Below are 19,842 nucleotides of genomic sequence, written 5' to 3'. Positions count from 1 at the left end.
AAATATGAAACTGAAAAATAGACGGCTGAGGATCCTCTGAGTACTATAGCCAATCATCAGAACTCATGCCTGCTGCCGCTCTATCTTCTTCATTCCAAGGTGCCCCTCCTGTGCACGTGGATGCTCGTGCCGCGTTCGGCTTCTTGGACTCATCGCCCACCTCCGGAGGCCTCAGCTCGTCCCCTCAGACAACCTCCGCACATACCTAAGCAACGGTACTAGGTAATCCAGATAACCCTTTCTTTTTCGACCCTTAAAAAAAAGAAAGGATACCCTTTTTTGAAATTTACTCGCAATTTAAACTAAGTCAAAAAGCCCGAGCGTTTCTCATCACGGTATTTGCAGAGTGCAAGCCATTCCTCTGATTGAAAAAGCTCACGTTTAAGTCCCCAAGTTTGAAAATTTTCACCTTTGATTCTTGATTGCTGAACAGATTGTCATGGAAAGGAGGGAGCTTGGCGGCAGAAACCTTAGCTCTGTCAAAGCAGCCATTACTACGTATGGAGAGCGGATTCTTGAGAGCAGCCCAGGTTTGAGGAATACCCGGAAGAATCTCCCCGAGGTATCATCATTCGTCACTTTTGGATTAATTTTCCTGTTTTAGCTAGTGTTTTTTTAACAATGTCGCTTCATGGTTATTTGAGTATATGCAAGCGTTGCATTGTTTAATTCGTTCGAATTCCAATTCTCGTGAAGAATTCCTCTTCGAAAGCTAAGGAATTGCTTCTGGCCAAGAGGGACATTACCCGGTACCGCGAGCGCAGAAGGAACGACGAGTCCACGATAGCTGAGGCGGAAACCGAGCTCTCGGAAGCGAGGAGCAAGCTCAAGAATCTCAAAGCGCTGATCGATGCGTCGGATTCCAATGTCAAGTCGCAGCTGCCCGAATTCGATAAGAGAAGGAGACCGCAGGCGCCGCAGGGTGTTAGGAAGAGCGACATGTCTCGGTATGAAGGAGTGATGAGAGAGCTCGAATATGTCAAGCAGGAACTGAGCAAGCTTAAGCTGGACGTGGCTTCAGTGCTGGACGAGAAATCGCGGATGGAGAAAGAAGCGGAAGCGTCGAGCTCGAAAATGCGGTCTTACACGAGCTCGGCGGAGGCACTGAGGAAGGAGATTGAGGAAGTTGGTGAGGAGCAGGTGCTGGTCGAGTTAGCGCAAATCGAAGCTCTGAAGGAACACGCGGTGATCGAAGCTCAGAGAGAGAAGGAACAGAGCGAGTACTCGACCAAAGTGGAAGAAACGAGGCAAAAGATAGATCATGTGAGAGAAGAACTTGAGAACTCGAAGGAGCTAGAGGCTAAATTGGCTGGAACATTGTCTGATGTCGATGTGCTACGGAATGAGCTGAAATTAGTGAGAGATCTGGACAAAAGGGTTCCGACAGATAATGGCTTCCAGCATCCGGAAGACGGAATCAAGAAAGGCGAAGAAGATGAAACTTCAGTCATGTTACGGGCGGTCACGGTGGAATTGGAGGAAGCGAAGAAAGAATTGGCAGCAATTAAGGAAGAGGGCTTTCAATTCATGGCCTCCATGGACGTAATAAGGAATGAGTTGAAGTTTGTCACAGAAGAAAAAGGTCGGCTGAAGAAAACAGAGGAGAAAACAGAATTGACTGTTCAGAGTCTCAATTCGAAGCTGCTGAGAGCGAAATCCAAGTTGGAAGCCGCGACAGCAGCCGAGGAGAAAGCTAAGTCGGTCGCTTCCAATCTTTTGCTCACCCTCGAACAGTTAAGGACAGAAGCGGAGGCCTCAAAGAAAGAGAAGGAGTTAATTCTCGAAGAGACGAAAGCGATGAAGGAAGAGATTCAGAAAGCTGAGGGTGAGATAGATTTGACTGATGAAAGGCTTCAAGCTGCTATGCAGGAGCTTGAAACAGTCAAAGCCTCAGAAGCGCAAGCTCTTGAGAAACTCAGGACTCTTATTGAGGGCACAATGAGAGAAAGAGCTGCTGCATCTCAGCACAGCTCTTCAATTGCTATTTCAAAATTCGAGTATGATTATTTGACGGGCCGTGCCACTGGAGCCGAAGAAATCGCGGATAAAAAGGTTGCGGCAGCTCAGGCTTGGATCAAAGCTCTGAAGGCAAGCGAGAGAGAGATCCTGCTGAAGAGCGAGCTGATGCAAAGAGAGTTGAGAGAGCTAAGGGTGGAGGAAGAGCAACAGGTGTATCAGAAGGAAAGGTCGCTCTCCGCGAAGAGAAGGGTCGAAAGAGAGATAACAAATCGGAGGCAAAAGCGGGATAAGATCTCAGGAAGCGAGAATGCTCAATTATCTCTGCCTAGAAAGTCGCCGAGAAAGCTCAAGGGGGACAATGCCGAATTTTCTCCAGCCAGAAGAGCAAAGTTTCGCAAGTCCGGTTCGCCAAGAACCCGTCTTATGGCTGGGTCACCCTCGATAACTCTCAGGAAGAGAAAGACGGTGATGCCGAACCTATCCAAGCTTTTCAGCGGAGGTGGCCTGAAGAGGAAGTCCTCCAAGGCCCTCCACCATTGAGTGGCTGTCCACTCTTTCAGGGAAGTTTTCAGGGGGTGTAACCGTTGGGGGAGCTTCAACTTTCAAAGGCTATTGAAAGAGTGCATTGGGAGGTTGTCCTTTTTCCTTGTCCTTACATCGGTTTTCGACATTGTTGAGCTCCGGCTTCGGCGACCATACCGTCGGCACATTCCATGAGCCGTGTCTGATCTAGTCGAGCTTGTACAAGGAAACCCAACAGACTGCCGAGTTAAATTTGATTACTTGTGTACAAAAGAAACTGTTGTACTGTTTCTATTTTTCTGCTTCTTTTTCCCTAATAACGCAAGAGAAAGAGTTGCATTTCTATGTGCAATTCCTACTTCCTGTAGCCAGGAAAAGAGATACAAATGGCCCCGGTCTGCATATGAAAAGAGGGCCTTGAAGTAAATATTATCTCAAATAAGAGTCTTGAAGTGATAAATTAGTATCACTCAAATCTTCATATGACCAGGGGCATTTTTGTGGAAAAAACTTTTTTCTTTTTTATTTTTTTTTCACTTTTTTGTTTTTTTTTCTTTCTTCCTTCTTCCTTCCACATCCACACCATAGGGACCTCCCTCTCCGCACCGGACGGCATCCTCTGGGCCCGCTCCAGCCTCGGTTGCGGCTTCCCCAACAAAAGCAGCTTCGACACGCTCATTACTAGCTTTTGCCGTCTTGTCCGTCTCAACGAAGACCTGCACGTTGTCGAGACAATGGCGATTAGCGACTTGCACTTCCACCTCAACGCCACAACACTGGACAAGAAGGCAAAAAAGAAAAGGGAGAAAAGAAAACAAAAAGAAAAGGAGAGAAAAAAAAAACATAATTGATCTTGGGGCTAGTCAGTTGTCTTGGGCCTGAAACTCAAAATCTTCTTTTGGCAAAACACTTCCACTTCAGGCCCTCATTTGAATTTTTCTCGGGAGAGATGATAAGCTAGGCTGTGATCATTTGGCACATTAGATTTCATTGGACAAAGCCTCTTTGTAGATCACATTGCTAAAACATGTCACCCAACTATAGGCAATCCTGAACATGTAAGTTAGAACAGAGTTTGGCAATGATAGCTTTCTCCTGCTGAAAACATGTCTATGATTCAAATCACACAAGAGATCAGGATGGTCGCCCTTCTCTCTTTACCTCGTCCCGCATGGTTGCCCAAGTAGACCTGGACTTGAGTATCACCATTCCCCTCCACCGCAGGTGACAGAAAAAGGGAAAACAGAAGAAAGCGCTTAAAAGTTCATGTGCATCACAAGCTCTCGATGCGGCCACATCCATAGTCTAGCTGGAAAATTACTAGGATAAGACAAGGACACAATTCAGAGATTATGCACATCAACCCATTTTCAGAATCTGGGAATAAACTACGTTCTTCCATAGAGCACCCTGCCGCAAACATCACCTGTTTAGTAAACCCCTGCTCAAATAGTGCTGCCACTAATCAATGTTTGCATCTGCAGCAGGTGGTCCTTGGTGAAGAGAGACTCCCATATCGTTGTGTCAAGATGTTAAGCACCGATGAGATATCAGAGCCACTAGCAAACATCATAACAGCTTAATCTGATTTAGGGTTAAAAATTCAAAGCCGAATGCTGACTCAGACGATTTCTTCAAACAAAACTTCCACTTGGCAGATGGATCGAACTATCAAGAGAGAAGACGTTCCATGATCACATCTGAAATGATGTGTGAAACTGGAGTTTGATGCATTTTTCATCCTCTAACAGGGAAACATGATGCATGGCACCAAGAACAAATAAAGCAATAATCAGTAACTCGCGAAACTGTGACATTTATTTCTGTCATAGTGAGCACAAAAACACTGCTTCATACAAGGATCACAGAAGAAAAGCCTGGGAAACATGAAAACTTCTATGGAAACCTAAATCTTATTTTGCTAGAAATGCCTCACCGTGGCATTTAGCTTTTACTCTGCCGCTTCATGCGATCCATATTCAAGTGGACCAACGCCTCTGTCAGCAATAAAGTATTCGCCTCAGTCATGGTCTGGTACTGAGAAGGTAATGTTGGAGGTAGTGGCTGCGATTTGTAGATTTGGAGCCGTGCAGGATCATCGACATACTCATCATCATAGTAACAAGTTTCTTCATGCACAACATCAACGGGCTGAGGATGTTTCCGCACTTGGTTCATTTGGATGAGATTTTGCTTATTCTCAGTAATGGGTACATGAGCGTGTGGTGCTGTCCCCGGCACGGTAGTGAAAATCTGCGCAGCTAATTCCGGTTTTCTCAGAGCTTCAGGGACTTCCTTACAAGCTACCTGAGGAGGATTCACCAAAGGACTAAAATCCGGAGCTAGCTGACTAGAGGCGATAGCCAGAGCATCACGCGATGGACCCTGCATCTGCAGATTCTGAGACTGGGCGGCGGGCACAGGCACCGCGTAAGTGGGATAAGAGTGATTTGGCATGTAACACAGTTGCTGTGGCTGCAGTTGATAAACGGGACAGTACTGTGAAACAGGCACTGCAAAAGCGGGGTTCTGGGACCTGTAAGGCGAGGCCGTGGGAACAAACTGGACATGTTGCAACTGTTCGAATTGAGGATTCACCGGATAACCAGAAACCGGAATAGTTGTACACGGCTGTGCACCAGAACAAAAGGTCCCACTTTTCGATTCAAGAGTGTTCGCAAAAGTCTGGTTCTGCAGGGATGCAACATGTGCAACAGGGGCAGTAAAGGGTCCAGTCCTCGGGTTCGAATTGGCACTCGCAACACTGCTACTATCTCTGTAAATCATAGACCATCAAGAAGGGAAATAAAAAAACACAAACCCAATCGTATCAATGAAATGGACCACATCGTCCCGTTGTGTCCAATAATAAACTGCTGACAACTATTTTTCTAGCAAATCGAAGCACAATTTGAAGAGTTATCCTTTCAATGTGACATTTTGGACATGAAATGCAATTGAAGAAACAATCTTGAACAGGTTATCATTTCTATCTCACACTAATGTTGCTGCAATGTAAATTGTAATGGCATTAAATCATTAACAACAAGTACCTTGCCACTGGATCTTGGGGATGATTCTTAGTTCCCAGCTCGTCCACCTGAGCCACGAGAGGAGGCAAATTCGACAGAGAAACTGACGACGACGTGGACCCGAAAGACGAGCTCGTCTCGAGAACCACCGATTCAGCGCCACCGCTCTGATCGAAGTCGTCCTCCTTCCCCACAATCCTCGCGCCCTTGAGGGCGTCGATGAACCAGGTCTCGGTCTTGGGGTGACACAGGACGGGGGGCGGAGCCGACTCGGATCCGGACTGGGGCCTCGTCGGGAAGAGGAACAGCCTGATGCGGGAGGGCCTAGCTCTGGGGTCCGAGGACGAAGAGAGGCGGTCGAGCTCATCCACCATGACGGCGAGGTCGTCGTCGGTGCAGAGGGAGATGAGGGCGTCAAGGTCGGAGTCGGGGAGCTGGTACTTGAGGGCGAAGGGGGGCGCGACAGAGAGGGTGGCGGAGAGGTGGGAGGCGAGGGAGGAAAGGGTGGCGGCGGCGGAGGAGGCGCGGTCGACGGTGACGATGCGGGTCTCGCCGCCGAGGTAGAAGAGGGACTTGGAGTTGGAGTGGGGCCGGGGGACGACGCGGCCGCCGTAGCTGCACATGAGGCGGAGCTTCGAGGCGGAGGGTCGCGGCGGCGGTTCCATCGCGCCGGGGCGGCGACGGGCGGTGGGGGATCTGTGGAGATTTTTGGCCTCAATCCTCAATGTGCCTGGCTTCAGTTGCTTGCCGAAATGAAGAAAGTACTGCGTCAAAGTTCGAGCTTGAAGGGCTTTGCTTCGAATGAAAGTAATAAAATTAATAAAAAGCTACGTACTCTCTCGTCGGCGCTGGATTTGGATAACGGGAGCGGAGACACCGGTTGTCACGTGCGGCCACGTGAAAATCCTTTCCCGATGACATACGATAATAAAATAGAAAAGTTTATCGTCAACCTTTTCTTTTACCGGTGTTTTTTTTTTGTCGGACTTTTCCCGGTGTTGATGAACGAGAAAACTGTAAAAAAAAAAATTTCTTAAAGCTATTACACGGCCGGCAATAGGGGTGAGCATGGTTCCAGGGTAGAACCGATAACCTGGAACCTGAACCCGTAGGATCCGGCCTGGTTCCAGGTTCCAAGGTATGCGGGGTAGGTTCCAGGTTCCAAAAATTGAGGAACCTGTTTCAACGGGTAGGTTCCAGGTCCCACTATCTAGAACCCGGAACCCGGAACCCGAGCCCTAGATTTTGAAATAAATTTTTATATTTTTCTTGGTATATGTTTTTGTACGATCATATAATATTCTATGGCATCCGATGATGAGTGTATAATTTGGAGTCAAACAAATTTTTAGGTTTCGAGTCCCAAAAAATGATAAACGTGTTCCAATGGATTGGTTTCGGGTTCTAAATGCAACCCGTACAGAGTTTAAAATCACTCACATCTACTTTCTCTTAGATATTGTAGCGTTTATCGTCATTTTGCTTAACTAAAAATGAAAAAATAAAATAAAATAACATAAATTGATAGGTTCTCGGGTACTTGGAACCGACCCTAGAACCCGTGATAGGGTAGGTTCCAGGTTCCAAAGTATGACGGGTAGGTTCCGGGTTCCAAAAAATGAGGAACCTGTTCCAACGGGTAGGTTCCGGGTTCCGGGTGGAACCTATAAGGAACCTAGAACCGCTCACCCCTAGCCGGCAATTCAAGACTCTAAGTTTTTGATAATTTTCCAATACAGTGCATCTTATCAATTCGGATCGAAAACCGCTTACTTGATAGTCCGTCAAAGTCAGTCATCCTATGCGAAAGTCTGTATAACCCCGCCAATTGAAATCGAGAAAGATGAAGGAAAAAAAACGACAAAGATGGAAAATTTCTCGAAAGGATGCAGTTTTGAGTATTATCAGACGCATCAAATCGCCACATGTGCCACGTAAAACGCCTCGGTAAATATCAGCGATTTTTTGCTTAAATTTGTTGGAAGGACTATATTGAAAATTGTCAAATGGTTTAATATTAAATTGGCCAAATTAAAAAAAAAATAATGAACTGAATTGACGATCGCACAGTAAGTTCGGGACGTTTTCAATAATTTTTTCGTTTGATTAATTAGATTTGAATCTATCGATGAGTTCAGAAATGGCTCGTAATTGTAAATACCAAGTGCCCTAATCCAAGAGTATTTCATTGGTTGCGTGACAGGCAATCTAGGGAGCTTCGAGTGGAATTAATGACCGATAGTCAGTGCTTAGTGATATTTATTATACATGATGCGTAATTTACCAAATCTATTAGCATAGTCATACTTTCTGACCCTTTCTTACCGATAAGATAAATAAAGAATTTGCCATCGTGAACTTCCATAACCAATTTACGGGCACAGTACCTGAATATATGCAGCTTCTAGGTGAAAATCTCAAATTACAAGATGCGCAAGGAAATTTTGCTAAAATTTTCCAAGCATACTGCTAATTAAAGAGGTCAAAATGTTGGGGTTGACTAACAGTGCACACTGTTGCGGCGATTTAAGTAAGAAATTAATTTGAGACCTATTTTGCGCAATAACAATAACAGTTTAAGCTTTTAGAACATCGAACACCGAGTAATGGTCTTCCAAAATTTCACATCGTATCGTAACAGTAGATCCCAACTTCAAATCTTTTCAAACCTCTATTTATTTCCCTAATTACATATTTTGACACCTCGGGCTTAGGCCAAAGTCCATGCATCCTATGGTTAAGGGGATGTTAGAATATTTAAATATTAAATCAACATTTACATCTAATGGTGTAAGCTTGATAGCTGATAGTGGTCTTATAAATCTCACAAGACATGCATAGGTTGTCTTTTGTTGTACTCCTTAACTCATATTTTGCAGGCAACTAGCGTCCAAATCTAACAAGAAAAGAAATTTATATCTGATTATCAACTTTTATGGTCAATAATTTTTCTTAATAACACGAAATACTCTTAAGTATTTATGTAATTCGCTATTTGAAGAAAACAAGTCTGGTTGTTTCGACAAAAAAAAAATGTCCGGTTGCTGGCATGTTCATTCACGGATTAATCGACAGGAAATTATTTAGAAATTATATATTCAATTTAACTCCACTTACTTTTATCATTATGCAAATATTACATATATACAGAGTGTAATAACCTCGTAATGATCGTAACGGTAACATTAGTATGGCAAAATAGGAAATATATACCCTTGAGATACGATACGATACTCAGTCTCACACGGACAAAATCTTCCACGGATCCTACGACAATCGGAGATATATATGGAAGTTCTGAGTTCCGGCGTAAACAGTAGCTTTTCCAACGTCCGTCTCTCTCTTCGCACGCTGAACCAGGTGAGACTCCCTCTCCATTGGCGCATCATGGTTTAGATTTTCATGGGCTGTAGCTTGAAATTTTTGAGTTTGACGACTCGACGGATTAGTGTCTGTCTGATCTGCGTCCCATATTCTCGCGTTACATATCTGCGTAGATGAGTTCGTTCTTGATCGATAAATTTGTGTATGTGAAGATCTTGCTTCCATCTTAAATCGTCCTGAGATTTTAAGTTACTTCTAGGGCAAGCGATGATTCAGCGAGAGGTGTTTCTTCTGTTCGATCTCTTTTGCTCTTCTATGTGGGTTTGCTGGTTGATGGCGATCACTCAAGATTTGGTAGGTTTGTTGAAAAAGATGACAGAGAAAGACGAGCGCAGTTAGGCGGAGACTCTATTTTATTCTCGCTTGATTGGACAAGATCATTCGATGGACGAACTCCCTCTCCAGTAACTGAACATAGTTTTCTCTCTCTGTTGCAGACAAGGGAAAAGGACGTCTCGGCTTAGTCGGACCCAAACGTTTGACGACGAAACCCTAAGCCTTCGAATCAACATGGGTCGCGCTAAACTGAAGCTCGAACTCATGTCCAATTCAAGATCTCGCAGAATCACGTTCGAGAAAAGAAAGAAGGGACTGATGAAGAAGGCCGAGGAATTCAAAATCCTCTGCGGCGTCGACACGTCTGTGATCATCTACCCAATAGGAATGCCCGGCGAGGGCCTGGTCGAGCCGGAGATCTGGCCGCCAGACACTAAGGAGGTGGAGCGCATCTTCCGCCGCTATCGAAGTGAGGCCGCGGATCGCCGTGCCAAGCACGCCAGCGGGCTGCGCGAGTTCTTCGCAAGCCGGAAGAAGAAGATTGATGCTGAGGTCGCCGAGATCCGCAAGGCCAACTGGGAGGCCAAGTATCCAGTCTCGGACGAGTTCCTCAAAGGTCTGCCAGAGCCTCAATTGACCTCGCACCTGAGCGCCGTGGGCAACAGACTCAAGCAGGCAAAGACGAGGCTTGCCACAATGAGGGAGGAGAAGAGAAGGGTCGAGATGGCGGCGACAAGTGACTGGATTGTAGCCAGCGGCAGAGTGGACCTCCATGCAAGTAATGCAGGCTTCATGCAAGATGATGGGGTGGTCGAAGCCAGAATGCCTTTTGAGTTCGTGTATCAACAGTGGGAGCAATCCATGATTGTCCGTTACCAGTTACCATTGAGTTCCTTACCGCCTGACTATTCAGCCCTGTCAATGAAGCTCAGAGCGTGACGTGCGACCCCCCTGCAGCAATTTTTATCCTGAGAATGTTCATCATGATCCGGCTCAATTCTTCAATGGCCCCAAGCAATCCACTGCTACAAAAACCGGCTTAAAGGCCCGGCAGGATTCATCCGTCGCTTTAGTTTTCTTTCAACTGTTTAATTTTCCCAAGAAAGCTTGGACACGATCAGACCGGGCTTAATGCCGGCGATTTTGCGATGCTCGTACAGAAAAGTCTTGATAATGTTAGTATAGTTAATGATTCAGCTACTTGTGTTTCTAATGTTTAGTGAATCCAGTTTCTCTGACATGAAGCATATTTCGTTACTCTGACGATGTTAATAGGCTTCTCACATGTCTTGAAGAACCTGTTTTCTCACGTTTGATGTTAACTGTGAACGCGTGATGTTTTGTTGAATAGGTGGGCAACCAAAGAAATTTGTTCAGAGGGTAATGTCACAACCTTGATGCGGTGAAACATAACGATAGCGCCATCCGTACACGCAACTAAAGACAGAATCAAGCGCATGTTCATGAGAATATGACCAAAACGATGGTATCGGAAGAGCTATCGTTCTTGTCTCTAAGCATAAAACACAACCAACATTTCACCTTAACTGAAACCATGATCATCTTGCTTGCATCCAAATCACCAACTGACCTCGGCCTCGCATACGCCGGGCCCAGCGTCTGGCGACCCGCGCTTACACTTCATGGGCCTTTTAGTGCGAATGTGGGTTGGCCTTATTGCGCGGAACCAAGCGATGAAACAATAAAATAGACAGAATAAAAAAATAAAGCGGACATTAGATGTACGTGATTCGATCGTAGAGACCTACGTCCACGGAGAGAGTAGCAACGAATTCAACTATAGATCAAGGGATACACGAAAATTATAGACCACACTCGAGTCACTCAAACACTTTCAGTGTTTCTCGCCTTCAATTATATCCAAGAACGCATACAATGTTTAGCCCCCAATTTCTAGTGAAATAATCTCTCAATCTCGCAAAAGAATTAAAAACAAATTCTTACCATAAGAATTTCTCGATTAAAACATAAAAGTTATTGATGTAATTTCACGAATAAAGACAACGGAGAAACCCCAAGCCAAGCGCTTCCATATCTACTCCAATGGTCGAGACCAACGGTATATATAGGGACGAGCAAGCTGACTTCCTCTTGGATCATGTGATTCGGTCAACCCAAGAAAAGTCCAACATTGACTTCTCTTCCTGCACGCAACTTCAAGAGAAATAGAAAAGCAAACCTTCTCTTTATTTCTTTCTTGTTGATATCTTATGGCCACCGTGAATAAATATCCCATGGTCCAACTCAAATTCAAAGTCCCAGGTGGACTTTCCAATTCAGCCAACGACTCTTACGCATGGTCACGAAACTGATGTCCATATATATCCTTTATGTTTTTCTTCGGATTCTCTTGATTTCGTACATCCGCATAAATTCGAATTTTATTTATTTATTTTCAAAATTTATATTTTCATTTCGAACTCAAAATCGAGACATATTTTCAACGGGTCTTTGCCCAATTGTCGAATCTTTCAACTTCAGTACTGATCAATGAATTCATGTTATAATTTTCTTGAAATCATTTGATCAGCAAATCCGATCAAATTTCTGTACAAAATAAGTCGAATGGTCTTTTCTTGGCATTCGAAGCACTTAATATGAATGACTAAAACAAGAACGGAACGTGCCTGTGATGCTTTCGATAAATAATTTCCTTCCGAATGTGAATTCTACCTAATTTGATTCCGAGATTATTGATGACGGGAAAAAAATACAATATTTCTTCTAGTTAGATTTGTTGTCGTTTCGGCCTGACAAGTGTTTTGCAAATTGAAGTTTCATTTTTTTTTATAAGTCAATCTCCCATTTTTTGTTAGTACTAATCACTAGGTTCCTCTTATGCTTTGGGAATCATGAGCTTTATTCTCATCGTTTATAAATATGGAGGAAGGTCGCTGTGTAGGTGGTTTTCCGCGCTTTTGGAAAAATTCCAAATAAGAATATGAAGTGGACCTTATTTTAAATAAAGGCATGAAGTGCTCTTTTTGTTTCAAAGAATGACTTGATCAATTGCATTTACGTCATTTTTTTTTCTATTTTTCAATTTTTTTTCCATCTTTGTTTCAATCGGCAAGGGAGAGGACTCTCGGCCCGGCCCTTGTCGATCGTGGCGAGGCCACCCCCGCCCAAATCTAGCGAGGGTTGGCCTCACTAGATTTGGGCAAGAGTTGCCTTGCTTGTGGCCGCTGAGGTGAGGCCACCCTAAGATGACCGCAAGGGACTTGGCTGAGGGTCGCCTAGCCCAAGGCCAGCGAGGGCTTGGACAAGGAGACAATCGCCGGCGAAAACAAAGAAAAAATGAAGAGATGGGAAACAAGAAAAAAAGGGGAAAATTCAAAATAAAAAAGGAAATGAAAAAAATGCCTTTGGTCATGCTTTTCTTTAAAATAAAGAGGGCGCTTCAATTCCTTATTTGAAATAAGTCCACTCCAGATCCTTATTTGAAATTTTTTCGCGCACTTTTTGTCATTTTTTTAATTGTTTTATTCTATTAAGATATCTTCACAATGCGCGGGCAAATAATTGAAAATGGAATAGTCTTGACACCATAAAAAATTTGTTAGGCGTGGCCAATGATTACGTGTCACCCCGGACTCCTTAGTTTTTTTATTTTTTATTTAAATATACGTTGAGAGTTGAGACCGACATTTCCTTAGGAGCGAGGGGTAATTTGTGCTTAAGAGAGTTCCCAGTTTTTATCGGTAAGCAAAGAATTTATCGCCGGTTACTCGAGAAAATTGCCAAAAAAGTCCTAAACCTATTATAATTGAGTCTCGTCGACTAATCTTGACCAAAAAATGCTGACATGAACACTAGCCGTCCTATCCGATGTAGGACGGCCGACGCTAATATAGACAATTTTTTGCAATATTTGAATGTTCTTCTAATTTTTTTTCTTTGCATTTTTTCCTTGGCTTAGAGCCAATGAGGGCGTCCTAGCCCTAAGTACAGAGAAAAAAAGAAAATGTTAAGAAAAAATAAAATGTAAAATTCAAGATATTATTAAAACTTATTTACGTTTGCGTCGGCCATACTATGTAGGATGGTTAATGTCCACTTCTGCGATTTCCGGTCAAAATTGATTGGATAGACTAATTAGCAAAACGTAAAAATGTTTAGGACTTGAATCGACATAATCACAATGGACTTAGAAATTTTGCGGTAATTTTTTTTCCGATTAGCCCTGGTAGATAAAACTCGCGATAAATAAAAAAATCCTGCACAAGAACACCTCAAGTGCCAAAACCTAAGGTTCACCAAGATGGCCAACTTAATCCCACGCAAATTGCTTCCCTCTTATGAAGGTAAGAAAATGAACGTCACGCCGTTTCCATCGGAGAAATGTCGCGCCGAACAGCACTATTAAGGACGGTACAATCTCAACCTTATATCTACACGCACCATCGAGCGCAGACAATTTCTCCTTCGACTTGCGGCTTAATCAATGTGGGGGGTTTTCTTCATCGTCAAGAAAGAGAGAAGAAGAAGGTTGATAGTTTTCCTCCAAAACGGAGGACAATCAATGCCGGACTTCCATGCCAAGAAGCACGACAACTCAACCACCATGTTTCGCTGCGATTGCTTAGAAGAAAGTCTTTGAATCCCATACAACCTGGCGAAGTTCGTACGGTGGTCGATCCAAGAGAGAAGTAGAAAGCAGATGAGCAGGAGCAGTAAAGGTTATTAAAAGACTCTCTCAGTGATGAAGAGAATCAAGTCCACCGCGAGAACCCCTAACTTGTCTCCTTCAATGGCTTTTAAAGTCCCTCGCCAATCTTCAACCCCGGAGTTCCTTCATACTACCACCCGCCTTTGAGCACGCGCCTACACAAAACCCACTCCTGAAAGCAAGATTGCTTGATTTCTAGTCAAGGTGGCCATTTTAGTGTCAATGACGAGAAATTACGGCAATTTTACCGGAGTTAGCATTTCAATAATCGTTTTTAAAAAAAATGGGCACTTAAACGATCCAATTTACTACCAACGGTAAGAAATTCCGGCGATCTCACCGGAATTGACACTTAAATGATCGTTTTCAAAAAAATTGACACTTAAGTGATTCAAAAAATATATTAGTATCAAAGTGAGCACCGTACATAAATAGTAACGCTTGGGGTATCTTCTTGCCAAAAAAATCTGCCCTCCGTTTCTTAGTGATCGCCAGTTCAAACTCGTTTTCAGCAATTATTTCCCGCACGAGGCACTTTGGGCTGATTTGCAAAACGAGTGCTTGTCTCTATCGTGACTATAAAGAATCTATTCCAATATACGATGAAAAAAAGTAAAGCCTATGCTAAATAGCGAAAAAAAAAGGCAAAACCCACCCTAACGACAAACGCTAAACGAGTGCTTTAGGCAGGCCTTAGCCCCCTCTACCGGCAAGCCCGCCACGGGAAAGTCAAAGCTTCATAGGCCTCTCCTTGGGTTTGGCTAACTCTGGTCCCGGATCATGTGGGGCTCACACTTCGGCTCATTTCGCCCCCCAAAAATAAAAAAATTTAAAAATATTTTTTTAAAAAAATTATTTCTATATCACTTCAATTATTGTCAACAACTATTTATGCCTAAATATTTTCATGAACGATATATAATACAAATAATTATTTTAGAAAGATATTTTTAAATTTCTTATTTTTCGTGAAACGCTCGTACCCTCAGTTTAATCAGCAGGCAGCCGTGAATTCTGTACTGTATGCTTTCATCAGCGGTCATTTAATTCAATGTCACACGTGCCTCTAATTATAGTTTGCGCATGCGTTAATTCCATACCTTACGTCCGCTACCTAACATCGGTTGCCAATAGGGGTATTACACGTGGCACAAGTTGAGACTGGGAATCCTCAAACTGGCTACAGACCCCTGACTAAATGAAAAGTTTCCCACCAACAGTTCGGTTTTGATTAGTCCGGCGCACGCTCTTACTGCCGTAACATGTTTTACTACTCGAGTCTAATCATGACACGTGATATGGTGTTGAAATCAAAGTTTAGAATCTTATTTCATTATTACAAACGTGATAAGATCTCTCGACATCGCGACACGTGCCTTGCGGAGAAAATTCCCCCCCGTTTTTAATTTCCTATGGCATACCATTCCTTCGGATTGGTACAAAGTTCGCTCGCGGTTGTCGGTTACTTTGTACGATGTCACGGTCAAGGTACACAGCCTTATACTTTTAGGCAGAGGTCAAATCCAATCGAACATTCAAGAGCAAATTGCGTGTTTTTTTTCCAACTTTGTGGTCAAAACCCCGGGCCCGATTTAGTTGATGGTTGTGGGTCAATTATTGAGACCTATGACCCGGCCAACCGCCACGACCTGCACAGCACAACATTTATCGGGCTGCGGTGTGGTTTGGTTCGGTTCGGTTGGCGTTTTCTTCGTCTTTTTCCTCTTCCTGTCTCCATCCAAAAAGTTTCGCATAAGTTACCATCATCACCTTTCTCGCTTGTTCCCTAGCCCGACCCTGATCCACACATTGATTCCCCCCCTTTTCTCTCTCTCTCTCTCTGAAAATTACATTTTTAGGTCGAGGTTAAAGACAATAGGATGGAAACCCGTGAGTATCAATTACATATCAAGTTCATCAAAACGCTTGTGCTCTTTTTAAATTAGAGAATTACAATCGTACCCGGTCACGTGAATTGATTATTGAAAAATTGATATGTCGTTCTCACGGTTCCGATGTAATAGATAAGTTCAATCTCCCGATTTTAAGTACAAATAATTTCATATTTAGCTCGTTTATTCGTGTCTTGTTTCGCCCTTTCTTTTCGTAAATTTGATATTACCAACTTGAAAAAGGGACTTCATTATCTCAAAAATCTCAAAACCGAAAATAAGAAATGCAATGGCCACAAGTCAAACCGGCTTTGTTTGACTGGAGCGGCCCTCATGCTGCTTGCGGACAATGAAACTTCCTCGCCATATATATTCACCTCATTATTGCGAACCACAACTAAAACTCTCGAATTATCTCTCTCTCTCTCTCTCTCTCTCTCTCTCTCTCTCATGGATCTTGTGGCAAAGCCACCCGAGGGAAGCTTGAAGAGATTCTGGAGGAGGAGGAAGTACAGGCGGCTCGACTGCGACCGCAGCCGACGGCTGCAGGTCGCGAGGCTCGGCGGCAACACCCGCAGTCCACGGAGGTCTTGGAAGATCAAGATCATGCCGAAGCTTCGGTTAAGGGCCATCTATTACTCTCCCTTCAAGATATTCGCGCGGCTGAGGGACGCTTATGTCAGCATGATGGTCGGGTTGGCCGGCAGGGTCGGGTCCTTGAACACGAACAACTTCTTCGGCGGGAAGCGAGTCCCGAAGTCCCGACAGCCTCGGATCGTGTACTCGAGCGAGGAGGTGGAGGCGAGGCTCGTCTACGAGATTTACAAGGCGTTGCAGTTGCAAGCTTCTCGTGAGCTTTCTCATGTCTAGGCTCTTTACACATCTCTCTCTCTCTCTCTGGAAGTTGATCATGTGTTCTTGTTCTTGTTCTTGTTTAGTGTTGCTATTGAGTTAATTGCGGGTTGGTCTTCATTATGTGTCGATCCGCAACTTGGATGGACTTGCCAGCGGAGCAAAATTGTTTGCCTGCCCGACTACCAAATTTAAGTCCAAAAGTCAAGATCTATGTACAGAATTCGGTCTATGTATCATTCTTCTGTTCGAAGCCAGTCGCGAAGAATAAGTATTTCCCATTGCCTAATAAACAGAGATCGGAGCCGAGCGAGAATCGAACCCAGAGAGCCTCACGCGTTTAGGAGAATGAAATCTCAACCTAACTTGGCCAATTCGAACATTCATGCGGTGAACCGGCGGGATTACGTTGTTACTTTAGAATAATCTCTCTATAGACATGTTAATCTCAAACCGGATGAATATACGAATGGGGCTGCGAGCATTAGGAATCGGGACGAGTTGGGTCATGATGAAGATTACTGCCTCAAATGCATCGCTACCGGAATAGTACTAGTTCTTTACGACATGGGTATCATTGATACCGTATCAATTGCAATGCCCCGATCGAATCGACTTATTCAAACTCTTTGTTTAGTTCAGCATAGGGTGCTTTTAGAGTAAACTTTTTTATGCTCCCACACTGAATAAAGCCAAACAAGAATAAAGACAAGACATGCGGGGTTGGTAGTAAAAAGCATTGCCGCCCGACACCTATACAGACAATATAGATACTATTATATATATAAATATATATATATGTGTGTGTATGTGTGTCTTTTCCTTGAGAAAACATTTTTCATTCACTACCTGGTAAATTTGCGCACGACTAATTCTGCTTTTGGATCATCCGTAAGGAAAGGTTCCACCAGCAAAAGTGGTGAATAGACCGCATAACCATTGAAGTTTGAAACTACAAAAGAAAAAAACTTGACACAAATGATCTGTAACTTTAGTCCAATGTGCAATATGATAACTGGACTTTTACTTTATTTAATGTAATCTCTTAACTTTATGTCAATATACAACGTGATTTTTGAGCTTTTAAGTTCAATATGATCCTTAAACTTTTGATATATGTTTAATTTAGTTCATGCACTTTATGAAGGTAGTCAATATTGCCCTATAACTTGAATTAATGAATTTCAATAGTTAATATTTTTATATAGTTTAGAGACTAAATTGAACATGTACTAAAAGATTAGGGATCACATCGAACAAATCACATTGCATATTGAAATAAATTTCATGGACAACATTTAACAAATTAAAAGTTAATGGATCATATTACACATAGAGTCAAAGTTCATGACATACGTTCCGTCAAGGGACCGTTTCAGCCAACTCATCTTGCTCAAGGAGAAAACAGAGATCTCTCGTCATGGGATCAAGGAAAATAGAACAAAGTACCTAGAAGTCTCGTCTTTGTCATTTCACAAACTTCCCTATCGCTTTTTTTCTTTTTCACCTGTCTTACTCTAGCTCTTCCCTCTGTCTCAGACTTTTCCTCTGCCTCTTCGTAAATTATGGGAGTCGAACCCTACACCCAAAACTAAATATCCGCACCCCACCCAATTGCCATCGCGTTATTTGACCATAATGCTAAGTGTACAAAGACAGTATATTACATAAGTTTAATCAAGAAACGGTAATAACATATTTAAGTGGAGTACAATAAGTTTAATCAATAAGAACCCGTTAGCATCACTTTTTTAACGCGTGTCTCCAAGCAATGTTAATATGCATACTAGCATGATCAAATTTATTTTTACATGAGAAGATATTTCTAATGAGGTTCCAATTTACTGTTACAATTTTCTCCGAGATTCTATAACTATGTTTTAACTTTCATGTTGTGCTACTCCCGTTGCGTTTGGTTCGGCTTTGGAAATGAACTTTGTAAAAGTGCAAAGGTTGACAGCCTAAAATTCCTTAGGGAAATGTAGATTGCGTTTAGTAAAATCTTCTTTGTAAAACAACTTTGGGCTAAATAGTATTTGGCAAAAATTTTATTACACAGGGCTTTGGCTCAATTTTTTAATATTTGTTAGTAAAAACCTCAAACCCTTCGCTAGAGCCGGTGAAGGGCACAAGTTGCCGACGAGCCAGAATTGGCGTCGGCGGCCATCATCCGAGGTTGCTCGACCTCGAGCAACCCCCAGCGAGGGCTATATGAGATTGCACAACCCCAACAAAGGCGGTTTGGGTTGCGACCTGAGGCAACCCTTGTCGGGATGGTGTGACCCGTGCGAGGGCCTCCTAAGATCACGCGACCTCGACAAAGGAAGCTTGGGTGGTGAATTGAGGTGGCTCTTGTTGGGGTCACACGACCTCCGCGAGGGGTCGCGCGACCTTGCTGGCCTCTCATGGCCCTAGGTCGACCAAAATCTGGCCTCGCCGACTACCCTCCCACAGAGAGGATGAACAGTAACAACAAGAGCAAATTAGAAAAATGAAGAAATTAGTAAGGGTAGTTTTGCAAGGAAAGAAATCATTTAACACCAGAAAATAGCCTTTCGAAAATGCTGAAAACCAAAGCTGGTGGGATTTGCTTTGGGCTTTCAACTTTGTCAAGGCTAACATTTGGCCAAACGCTGAACCAAATGCCTCATTTTTTTCCTAAGGGGCTCACAGCCCTTTGGGTAATCTGAACCAAATCTAGTTTCCCTCATTTAATGGAGTTCGGACAAATTTCCCGTGGTGTTTGTACCACCGCTGCGATGTAGTTTTTGAGAGGATCGACAACTTATATCATTTTAGGTAGATTGAACATAGATTTAAACTATGATAGCAACTTAAGTTCCATCATTCAGAAGCGAAGCGAAATATGCTGCAAATCAGTTGGCCGTACGGGCAAGTGCAACAGCCATGAAATGTCTGTATTAAATGCCCGCGACTTACGATCATTAAATCTTCTTCCGATGGACCTTTCGTCGATAGTATCACCTTACATTTCACCCAGCAGGCCATTTCGATTCAGATTCAACTTGAAAATGATTGTGTTCTCCTCTGTAGTGGACAATGGGCAGCAGTAGACCCACTTCAATGGGCGGACCTAACCCGAACCGGAACCGAGGTCGGGCTTGAGTTGGTTATCATCAACCCTTTTCCATCATCAGAAGATTGCGTACAAAGTTCAAGTCCACTTGGGCCTGAGTTAGGCCCAATCACATCGGACAACAAAGCTTTTCGATGC

General features: G+C 43.4%; 3 protein-coding genes across 5 annotated transcripts; 2 read left to right on the top strand and 1 right to left on the bottom strand.

The window, feature by feature from the left end:
• The first annotated feature begins 49 nt into the window (after positions 1–49).
• LOC115738743 (protein PLASTID MOVEMENT IMPAIRED 2) lies at positions 50–2,835 on the top strand. The gene is made up of 3 exons (XM_030671472.2): positions 50–222; positions 434–562; positions 697–2,835. The coding sequence occupies exons 2-3, from the start codon at positions 440–442 to the stop codon at positions 2,497–2,499; spliced, it is 1,926 nt and encodes a 641-aa protein (XP_030527332.1). The 5' UTR covers positions 50–222; positions 434–439; the 3' UTR covers positions 2,500–2,835.
• Positions 2,836–4,277: 1,442 nt separating this feature from the next.
• LOC115738771 lies at positions 4,278–6,312 on the bottom strand. Of its 2 annotated transcripts, XM_030671519.2 has the most exons (3): positions 5,535–6,312; positions 4,741–5,257; positions 4,278–4,701 (listed from the first exon to the last, which is right to left on the bottom strand). In XM_030671519.2, exons 1-3 carry the CDS (start codon positions 6,176–6,178, stop codon positions 4,426–4,428), a joined length of 1,437 nt encoding a protein of 478 aa, XP_030527379.1. In that variant the 5' UTR covers positions 6,179–6,312; the 3' UTR covers positions 4,278–4,425. The 2 variants fall into 2 exon arrangements, with proteins under 2 accessions (XP_030527379.1, XP_030527363.1); XM_030671503.2 differs by having other exon boundaries at positions 4,278–5,257; positions 5,535–6,311.
• A 2,780-nt stretch (positions 6,313–9,092) lies between these two features.
• Positions 9,093–10,127, top strand: LOC115738838 (agamous-like MADS-box protein AGL82). 2 transcript variants are annotated; one of them, XM_030671572.2, is made up of 2 exons: positions 9,093–9,130; positions 9,335–10,127. In XM_030671572.2, the coding sequence occupies exons 1-2, from the start codon at positions 9,105–9,107 to the stop codon at positions 10,110–10,112; spliced, it is 804 nt and encodes a 267-aa protein (XP_030527432.2). In that variant the 5' UTR covers positions 9,093–9,104; the 3' UTR covers positions 10,113–10,127. The 2 variants fall into 2 exon arrangements, with proteins under 2 accessions (XP_030527432.2, XP_048129384.1); XM_048273427.1 differs by having other exon boundaries at positions 9,101–9,119; positions 9,334–10,127.
• Positions 10,128–19,842: the final 9,715 nt, after the last annotated feature.

This window comes from Rhodamnia argentea, chromosome 2, assembly GCF_020921035.1.
Source record: "Rhodamnia argentea isolate NSW1041297 chromosome 2, ASM2092103v1, whole genome shotgun sequence".
Lineage (NCBI taxonomy): Eukaryota > Viridiplantae > Streptophyta > Magnoliopsida > Myrtales > Myrtaceae > Rhodamnia > Rhodamnia argentea.
This window is presented reverse-complemented; position numbering and strand designations above follow the sequence as displayed.